This window comes from Danio aesculapii, chromosome 25 (assembly GCF_903798145.1).
Source record: "Danio aesculapii chromosome 25, fDanAes4.1, whole genome shotgun sequence".
In the NCBI taxonomy this organism is placed as follows: domain Eukaryota; kingdom Metazoa; phylum Chordata; class Actinopteri; order Cypriniformes; family Danionidae; genus Danio; species Danio aesculapii.
In genome coordinates, this window is record NC_079459.1 from 12,867,984 (window position 1) to 12,878,891 (window position 10,908).

Below are 10,908 nucleotides of genomic sequence, written 5' to 3' on the forward strand. Positions count from 1 at the left end.
GACCCTTTTATCTAAGCAAAGTCAGACCTTCCTGTCCTAATTGAATAATTAAAATCAAGGCATGATCATATTTTATTTTGGTAAAATAAGCATAATCTAGAGGCCTTTGCCTTTCGTGTAAGACACTTCTGATATCAAATGATAAACTAGAAGTCAACTTATTATTTGTTGAATTCATTAAACTTGTATAGGGCAAGACTTTTGTCATTGTGTATATTAGTGCTGTCGAGAGATTAATTGTAATTAATCGGTTCCAAAATTTTGTATTTACATAATATGTGTGTACATTATGTATATTTAATACATTCGTATTATATTATTATTATTATTATTATTATTATTATTATTATTATTATTATTATTATTATTATTATTATTAATTATGATTACTTAAAAAATATTATTTTGCATCCACAATCAATACCTAAACCTAACTACTATCTTAAAAACTATTACCAAGCAGCAAATTCTAAGTTTATTGAGCTAAAAGTCATATAGTTAGTCATTTGCTAATAGGAAGAGAATTGTACCTTAATATAAAGTGTGACCAAAATTAATAATGTTGACTGGATTTGAATCCTTCATTTTTTAATTGTTAAAGTATATTTTTACAGACCTAATGCAATGTGTCTTCTTAACTAAGCCCAAGCAAGAATATAGTTCAACTTGAATGTTTTTGCTCTTCATACATTTTATTAATTGTTGTTTTTACAATACAGAACTTTTAATTTGGAAAAAATCATTATTGTATGTTATATTCAGTTAATTTAAGTGGTGATGTATCAGGTTTCTAAAACAATTTTTGTTAGAAAGAGGGCATTGTGGCTGTGCAGTCCCTGTCTTCATAGCACTGGCAGGTGAATCTGCTTTTCCAGTCAGCGAGATCACTTGCAGACGGGGTCCCTGTGACCACATATTTCCCAGCGTTTCTACTGATTTGATGGCTTTCTGAACGAATGTGGAGGTAATCGTCTGAGTTGTTGTTTTTTCGGACACAACGTCCATTGCCTTGACAGAGACTTTCACTGCAGAAATGTGCTGCAGTGGTGACATTGAGGATGTAGGGGTTTAATGTATCAGACAGGTATGCAGACAACGCTTCGCATGAGGTCTGAAAGAAATGAGAAGCATTAAAAAGATATGGACACATTTTAGGTTCTAGTAAGGTCTAGAAATAACAACACACTGTATTTTGATTAGGCTCATGCTTGGATGTGTGTAGACAAAGATTAAAACTGCAATTTACTGAAAATATTTCTTATAAGTTGCTCTCTTTGTTGCATATGAGGGTCCAAATTATTCAGTTGTGAGTAAAATACACTTTTTGGGACATATCACTTTAACTAATTCATAAGCTTACAGTTACAGAGTTTAAAACCTTTTCAAATTTAGAATATTAAAAGAAGTTATGTTTTTTTGGTTCATATTTTCCATGTTTCAAAAACCTTACATCAGCTGAATTTTGTTCTATTTTAACAAACCATACATCATATGTTTTCAGCTTTTGTGATTATTCTGATAATGTAAAACCATAATTGTGCTTAAAAGCACAAATCACAGGAATTAATATATCCACACAGATATTCTATAAAACAGGTGTTACCAAACTTGGTCCTGGAGGACAGATGTCCTGCAAAGCTTCGCTCCAACTTACCTCAAAACACTGACTGGAAGTTTAAAGTATACTGTACCTAGTAATATAGAGTTTAGCTTGCTTAGGTGTGCTTGGTTAGAGCTAAAATCTGCAGCACACAGACCCTTTAAGACCGAGTGTGGTGACCCTTAGAACATCATCACCGCAAGGAAGAGTCTTAACAAAATAAATAAAAATAATAAACACATATTTTTAACTGAATCATTTATTTGAGACAAAGTTTACCTTGTCATTGTAATCAGCACTAGCCCCCCACAGCACAGCTCCAGAAGCCCCCAGAGCTGCACTCTCACCTATACTGCTGATCAAGTCAATCTAGACAGAAACAGAAGGAACATTTTTGCAAGCATGTCCTAAATCATTAACATTAATTTCTGAGGGTCAATATACTAAGGGTGAGTTCACCTCTCCCCAACTGATCAGTGTTATCAGACTCACTGCAAAATTGACTGGTTATTGCACAGACTGGTTATTGAATATCAATGAAATTGTTTGATCAAAGGATTGGTCCACGATGATATTATACTTTAGTTGATGCTTAATGTAGATGTGTGAACATAAACAACATCTCTGAATGTACTATGCTCAAAGTTCAATCCAAAGAGAGACATTGGCTTTTACAGTGTTAGCAAAGCCCACAGCGAACGAAGTTTGGGGACTACAAAAAAATACATCCGGGTTAATGAACCCTTTATGTAACACGCATAAACCATGCACAGACAACCCAGGCAATGAAGGGGTGTGGGCAGAGGCACTGTAATATTATAGCAGAGAAAGCAAAAATGCAGTCCAAACGCTGCTATTTCCACAGAGCTCATTCTTTTTCTGAATTTGGACTTCTGACACAAAGAGAGAAGTGCTTACAAATTAATTTTAATTATGTTCCAGAGAATTATAAAAATATATATTGTTCTAGAATTTGACAAAAGACAGTTTCCAGAATATCTCCCAGTTCAGTGCTGTATTGAGCTAGAAACTTCTCAGAGAAGGAGCAGCTTCAACCACAACATGTTTTATTTTAGAGAGCAGGCATGAGGTTCATTTATGTCTACTGTGCCATTTTCCATCTGATTCAGGCTCAAACTGATACGGCTATACTCACTGTTTACAGAGCAGAGGGAAAGTGCGTGCTTGTAGGGGTGTGACACTTTGCCTATCAGGGCTGGCCCGTGGCATAGGCAGTATAGGTAAATGCTAAGGGCGCCGTACATCCAGGGGGGGAGGGGTTGGGTGCCAGAAATGAGGGAAGAAAAAAAGTGTAACTTTCACTATTCTTAAAACTAGTTGATATTATGACTTATGAAATAATACGCCCACATTAATTTAACTGCAAAGTGCAAAGCCTACTAAGTAGTAGTAGTATTAAATAATCATAATATAGCCTAATCACCTAAGACCCCCCCATACAAATAATTAGACTTTACCTGCTACATGTGGCTCGTTTCCACTGAGTGGTACAGTAGGGTATGGTTCAGTTTTGTACGGGTCACCTTTATCAGGCTTGCGTTTCCACTAACAAGGGTACCCTTTTGGTGGGCGTGGTGTATGACAGAAAGTCGACATCATTCTCGCTTGAGGAAATGTCTACAATAAAGCTCTAAGGGTCACTTACATATCATATGAGAAACACTTCTCACAAAACAGATGCTTTACACACATAAATACTTGTGTAGAAATGTTAATAACTAACTTTTCAATGAACATGAGTTGATTATAATTGCAGATCAATGACGAAACAGCCTACTGTAACGTCTGTAATTATAATAAATAAGTAAATAAATGAACATATATATAAACACATACAGCCCCTTACAGTCTCTGATATGTTACCAACTACAGAAGAAATACATATGGCAGACATTTCGTCGGTATTTAGGTTCAAAACAACACAAAATATAGCCCACAGTCAGTGAAAACCTTTTATCTGTGTATGTAATCTTCAGCAGCACATGTAGCTTCTGTTAGACAGTAATTCCGTCATTCCCAGTTCATATTAGTCCAAAAGATGAAGATAATAAGTTAGTTATACATGGCATTTTGTTCATGTTTGCTGAAAAATAATGTGCTCCTTTTTTCCGGCTTCTCCTTTGTTTCTTCAGTTTGTCAGTGTCTGACAGGATCGGGTTTCAAAAGCATGTCACTAATCAAGCACCGGTTATTATCATCAGCTCAAGAAGTTTCCTCAAGAAGCGCAAGCAAGAAAGCGAAACCGCTCGCGCCTCAGACTGGCTCGTAAAAAACTACGGGGCACAGGGTAAATCTGCTCTTCTTGGCTTTGTGGCTGTTTATCAATCAATCTCTCGCTGTGTATTTCAAACATGGCAGGTTTTTTGTTTTCATTCTGGCTTGTTGCGTAAGCGAATGACGTATCTCTGTAAACCAATAGCATTCAGCTGCGCGTGTGGCTCCGCCTTTTGGTACCCTTTCTCGTGTTTGGTACCCCTTCGAAAGGGTGCCGAAAAAGTGGTACGGTACGGTACAGTTCGGTACGCTTTTTGACAGTGGAAACGGCCATAAAAGCATACCAAACTGAACCGTACCGTACCACTCAGTGGAAACGGGCCTATGGTGTTTGTTTTTTTATTGGTCAACAAGCTCAAAATGTCCCAAAGTGTCTGATACGCAGGGTAGGCAAAAAAGAAAAGAAGAGGAAAAAAAACGCGACAAAGACAGAGGTAATGTTACAATAAAGATAATTATTTTGCTGTCTCCAAGCAATGATTGATAACGCCATTAACAATTAACATGACACATACTTGTCAATCCCTCCCGTTTTTGCCTGTTATCATTATGTTTAATTTTCCCATTTTTTCCCCGTATGTTTAATCTTTACATGAAAATTGAAAGTACCATTAATACACAGCCAATCTCAAATGTGATAGAATTGCAAGAGCATTCACTTTCTTTTACTTTCCATTAAAGCTGTGTGTCGATCGTTGCAATCTCTGAATTTAACGTTAGTGTATTAATGCTGACCGACGCTCCGTATGATAAACTGTTTCCAGATCAGCTTATCTACATGCCATTTATGGAGAAACGAAAGTTTGGTATACTTTGGTGATTCGGGTGTGTGTTTAAACAGACAAATACACTTAAAATTGTGTAAATATGTCCTTCCTGCATGTTTTAATTTTAAACACAACTAATTTTCTCTTAAATTAGCACAGTTACTAAAGTAGTTGAATGCTTTCATTATAGATCTGTGCATTCTTAAAGTGACACGTGTTATCAAACAAAACACAATGAGAGATTCATTTGCTGCTCTTCACTAAATAACTATTGTAACTTTAATCAATATGCAAATACAATAAAAAGTGAAGCAGATTTTATAGCTTTATTTAATTTCTGTATAGGCCATTGATTTTTATAGGCTAAATTGTATATTTTATTGTCAATATTTTCTAATGTTTGCTATGTATTCTATCATTTGAAGCTATTTGTTGTCCCATATTTTTTACATCCCAACGTTGACAGGTTTTTGCATAATATGGTTTGCTAATCAATAAATAGCTATAGTGCTATCTGTTAGTTTTAACATCAGCTAATGTTATGTAAGGGCATAGATGTTATGGAAAATAGTAATAGTAATATAACTACCCCCATCATTCCTTCCTCAAGCAAATGTGTAAATCTATTCAGCAATAATTGTAATTGCATTGGCATATTTATCAGACGTTTTCCCAGCTTGTAGTAGTCGATCAAAAAGCTATTTAGTTTCTTATGACTACACTAGCAGTGGAATTAACTGCGATGTGACGGGGCGCCGCCTGAAACCTTGCCTAGGGCACCAAATTTGTTAGGGCCGGGCCTGTTGCCTATGATGTGGAGACGATCTGAGAATCACAGCACATTATGTATGCTGACCAATCAGAGCCTCTTGAGGACGGGTATTCAGAGAGTAGGAAATATGGTATATGAAATATGATAAATGAAAAAATAACAAATGAAGCATGAGCACACATTGATTTGCTTATAAACAGAACCAATCCTTAAAAATACACTCTGGACTATCCCTTTAAACTAACTTCTGTTGGTACCACAACCAACCATCAAACCAAGTAAAATATAGCTAAAACAAAAATAGGGTCTGTTGTTCAAAACCATGATGACAATTTTTAGTAGAGCATCAATGTACTTGCCCTCAATTAAATCCCCCTATGGTGAGCAAGAAATAATCTGAAAATATAAAAAAACTTGTTTTACTTTGTTTGTGGTTTGTATGTGTGCAGACCTAAATACAGACTACTGCCAACTGCAGGTGTGGAAAGATACATCCTTTCACAGAAGCACAAATGTTTGCTGCTGTTTCAGATACAGCTTTTTGGTCCAGATGGGAACAGACACAGCTAACACAAAACAACAACACAGGTTGCATTCCAGTCTAATTTGTTTATGGCCTTCACTTGCTAACCTACCTTCATCTCGATAACTCAACAATTTATCGATGGTTACATTATTTAAGGGTCCACTGCTTGCAGAACATCTGAATGGGTTTAAATGAAGTGCTCTAAACACTTGGGCACTTGGAAACTACAATCTTGCATTCTGGGATATATAGATGCTGAAGTATACATATGTAGCAGACTCGCTCCCTCAGTCAAAATTGATAGGTTGAGGGTATGTCTAATCAAGGTTTCCTCATTCACTTGTCGATGTGAAATGCACTTTCTAAAAGTGGAGTGGAATGCAGCCACAGTTGTTTGTCATCACTGCTTGTACTTTGACGTTGACTTGGTGTGTCTTGGGCTTTATAGAAATGCTGAAACTCTGAACTATGTTGAAAAGACAGAAATTGCAACCATAGTTGGCTGCTACAGATCATTTAGAAGACATTTCTTAGGTGTGGTAAAGCAATTTAGAACTAAACTCTACAACATATCAGTCCTCAAGAAGTACGCTTTGACACCCCTGTCTTATGGCCCGTTTCCACTGAGTGGTACGGTACGGTACGACTGGTTCAGTACGCTTTTATGGCCATTTCCACTGTCAAAGGGTACCTAAAAGCGAACCGTACCACACCAATTTTTGGTCACCTTTTGCAAAGGGTACCTAAGCAAGAAAAAGGGTACTAAAGGCGGAGCTAGATGCGTAACTGTATGCAATTGGTTTACAGAGATACGTCACTCTCAGAAACAGGAGAATAAAACAAAGGAACCTCCATTTTTAAAAACACAGCCGAGACATTACACCGTAATAATATATATATATATATATATATATATATATATATATATATATATATATATATATATATATATAAAACAAGCCATGGTCGACTCGAGCTCAAACAAACCTTTGTTATAGTCTTGATGAACAGCCACAAAGCCAAGAAGAACAAAATCTGCCGTGTCCTTTTGTTGTTTTACGAGCCCATCTAAAAGTGCGAGCAATTTCACTTTCTCCAGAGAGCTCGCCACGCATCTATATTTGAAGAAACAAACTTCTTGAGCTCATATTAATAAGGTGCGCGTGATTATTGAAGCACGTCATTAGAAAGGGACAAACACGAGAGTGAAGCGCAAAAAAACAAAGGAGAAGCCAGAAAAAACAGCAGCAAATAATTTTTTCTGCAACATAAAACATGAACAAACTGCCATGTTTAATTGTTATCATTGCCTTTTGGTCTATTATGAACTCAATATGACGGAATTACTTTCTAACAAGAGGTTACATGTGCTGGTGAAGATTAAAGACACATATGATAGGTTTGCTCTGACTGTGGGCTACATTTTGTGTCGTTTTTGAATCGAAATAAGGACTAAATGTATGCTGTGTGTAGTTTTTCTGTAATTGCTAACATACAGGAGACTGTAAGGGGCTGTATGTGTTCATAAATGTTGCATTTATTTATTCATTTCATTTAATTGCAGACGTTGCAGTAGGCTATTTCGCAATATCATTGATCTGCAGTTATAATCAATTTATGTTCATCTAAAGGTTAGTGATGAACATTTAGACACAAGTATTTATGTGTATAAAGCATTTGTTTTGTGAGAAGTGCTTCTCATATGATATGTGAACGACCCGTATGGCTTTACTGTGACATTTCCTCAATTAAAATTTACGTCATCTGCAACTTTCTGTCGTACATCACGCTCATTAAAAGGTTACGCTTTTGGCAATCGAAACGCAAGCCTGATAAAGTGACCCGTACCAACCCATACCATACCGTACTGTACCTCTCAGTGGAAATGGGCCATTATACTATACACTTATTTCTGTTGCTGATTCATAGTTACCAATGCAATGCTGTAACATGGTATGAAAGCCAGTACTCTCAATACTGTACCTCATTCATGTAAAGCTTTTTTTGGTTGGTTAATAGAGGCCGTAGGTAGACATAGACTGGTGCAGTGTGGAAATGTTTTGGCAGGGATGCCACTCTTATTGCCTCTTGGACCTGATGACGGACAAACAGTGCGGCACTCCTGCTTCCACTCTTTGAGACTGGTAGGTATGCTGATGGGTAAAGGGCAGTGCTAACCTCCCACAGCCAAAGCAGCTCGTTGTTCAATTGTTTTGTATACTCTGAACAAGTGCCTGTATAGTTTGACTCATCAAATCCATAGTTAAAGCAATCTGGGAACAGATAGTAGCCCCACAGATACTTAGGTCGAAGCTTGATTCCCTTCTTTAGAGTTTCCTCCATGAAACGCCTGGCTTCCTTCTGGAATTGTTGTTTTGCTTCAGTGGTTGCCTGTTGCAGGTTGAAAGAAGAGTTCTGCTCAAGAGTGTAGTTAATGGACAGTTCCATGTAGATCTTCTTTACATCGACATTCCGATCAAACATCGGAAGCCACTCTTCCCAATCCATGACTGCCAGACCAGAGGATGATTCGGGAATGAACTGGAGAAACTCTTCCTTTGCTTTTTCTAAACTAGCAGACAGGTTTCCCCTCTGTGGAATGCCACCATTATAATCTTTCAAGGAGTGGAGGTCCACATAGGGAAAGAGCCCAATTCGATTTTTGTAGAACAGGCTCAGGAATTGATTGTGTACCCTGGCAGGAGTTGTAACTGCTTGGAAAAGCGATAAATCAAGAGGGACCTTCAGTTGATGACATTTGGAAATAGGAGCGTTCCACAACAGCACAAAAGGCCTATGGAAGAGAGGAGCTACAGTTGGTGGAAGATACACTGATGTGCTAACATGCCCAAATAATATGAGGACCATGGCAGAAAATGGTAACTGCTGTTTCCTTTGGTTTGCCATCTGCATACACTGATAGAAAAGAAAAGTCAGTTTAAATTAAAATACTTTGAAATTAACAACATGTTTGAGCTATAGCAACAATCGTTTGGAACTGGAAATTTAAACACCATTATATATATATATATATATATATATATATATATATATATATATATATATATATATATATATATACATATATATAAGCAGTTTTTGATTTTTTGAAAAACATTTTAAGGTCAAAATTATTAGCCCATTTATGCTATATGTATTTTTTCGACACTGTTATACAATAACTTGCCTAATTACCCCAACCTACCCAGTTAACCTAATTAAGCCTTTAAATGTCACTTTAAGCTGAATTCTAGTGTCTTGAAAAATATATAGTAAAATATTATTAACTGTCATCAGGGCAAAGATAAAAGAAATCAGTTACTAAATATTAGTTATTGTGTTGAAAAAACCTCCTCTTAGTTAAACAAAAATTGAGTAAAAAATAACCAGGGGGGCTAATAATTCTGACTTCAACTGTAAATGCATATTTTTCAAATGAGGTTTTTAATTTGAAATTGAGAAATAATGTCTCACCTAATCACGAGTTCTTCTGTTGCATGGAGAAAATGTAGCTTGCTTAGGTTCCTGTTAAATATTAGCAGGGGTCAATGTTTAAAAACACAGCTTGCTGATATCGATGGCAGAATGACTTGCCAGGGTTATCAGAATTTTTCACTGGAAAATGTAGTGTAATGCTATCTGTCTGTTAGTTGAAGCTCAACATAAGTTCCAATGTACAGCCACACAATGACCCAAAGAGCTTGACTTAACACTATTTATTAAGTAGCATCCATGTGAATTGTGAATTGTTACAGATTTATTTTAATAAAGGCAAGGACAATTATTGATCTTCAAGTAATGATCAGATGAAATCATATGGCAAACTATTGACAAACTCAAAGCATATACACATTTTGATAATAAAAATCAAGACCAGATTACAATCTTGTATTTGCAGTGCATCAACAGTCAAGCAACATTTGTCATAGAGTATTTGATTAATGGTATTGCTTTAATGTAAAAAAGTAAAAAATCAAGTATTTAATAACACATTGCATGTGACTAATCTAAAAATGGAAATAAAGAATATTTGTAGATTGTAAAGTTTAGAACTGAGGTAAAAAAAAAATAAAAATAGACACTTATTCCAATAATAAAATCTGTGATAATAACGTCCAATACAAACTGCTGTTTACATGCTACAAAATACAGTATTCTAGAAAAAATTATATACCTGTACTCAAAAACAGGTAAGAAAATAGAAAACATGGTCCAGTTATCTTTCAACCTGATACTGGACATGTAAAATTGTATAACTATTTCAATCTGTAACAATCGTAGATTCTGCTAAAGTTCTTCAAAGTACTGAAAAGTATTGAGGTATTTACCTTTTTGTTTTCAGTATCATTCGTTCTGAATAAAAAAGTTACATAAAATAAACAGCACAGTTTAACATACAATCATAATGAGTCACCACAGCATTCTGTGGTTTAGCAAATCCTAACGTACATGTGTAAACACATACAACCAATTCATCTTTGGTTTAACATGAATTACAAGAAATTTGGGGATAAAAAAAAATAAAAAATAGATGTTTTGTACTTTTTCTTCTAATAAAATTCAACTAGCTTGAACCCTGGCAGTGTCCACTGAGATTTCTCATCAATAACTTGATGAGTACATTGTTTTTCTGTTGTGCAAAATTGATTAAAGCTTGCAAAATGATGAATGATATAATAGATTGTTTCAAATAATGAAAATTTGTCATGTATGGACATTGGCTGTCAATATAGACAACATATGTGAGCATATGAGAACACCTGAACATGACTTTGTATATTCTGCTTTTCTTAAAAATATATATTTTCAATTGAGGCACATGTTAAATTCAATAGGCTAAAATTACTTCGCCCCACTTGCCCAAGGCAAATAATGATGAATATTTGTTTTAATTTTGGCTATAGGTATGTATGTTTTGCCAGATTCAGATATAATGTGTATATCATGT

At 35.6% G+C, this 10,908-nt stretch overlaps 1 protein-coding gene across 1 annotated transcript; it reads right to left on the reverse strand.

Moving 5' to 3' along the window:
• Positions 1-685: 685 nt before the first annotated feature.
• spam1 (sperm adhesion molecule 1) lies at positions 686-9,488 on the reverse strand. The gene is made up of 4 exons (XM_056451310.1): positions 9,435-9,488; positions 7,944-8,876; positions 1,880-1,969; positions 686-1,111 (listed from the first exon to the last, which is right to left on the reverse strand). The coding sequence occupies exons 2-4, from the start codon at positions 8,871-8,873 to the stop codon at positions 806-808; spliced, it is 1,326 nt and encodes a 441-aa protein (XP_056307285.1). The 5' UTR covers positions 8,874-8,876; positions 9,435-9,488; the 3' UTR covers positions 686-805.
• Between the last annotated feature and the right edge of the window lie 1,420 nt (positions 9,489-10,908).

What these genes read in the sequence shown, in the direction of transcription:
- spam1 (XM_056451310.1), bottom strand. Translation starts at nt 8,873, where the DNA reads ATGCAGATGGCAAACCAAAGGAAACAGCAGTTACCATTTTCTGCCATG. An exon ending in AAAAGCTTTACATGAATGAG is followed by an intron (nt 1,970 to 7,943) that starts GTACAGTATTGA and finishes GTTTCTGTCTAG; the next exon opens with ATTGACTTGATCAGCAGTAT. An exon ending in GTGCTGATTACAATGACAAG is followed by an intron (nt 1,112 to 1,879) that starts GTAAACTTTGTC and finishes CATTTCTTTCAG; the next exon opens with ACCTCATGCGAAGCGTTGTC.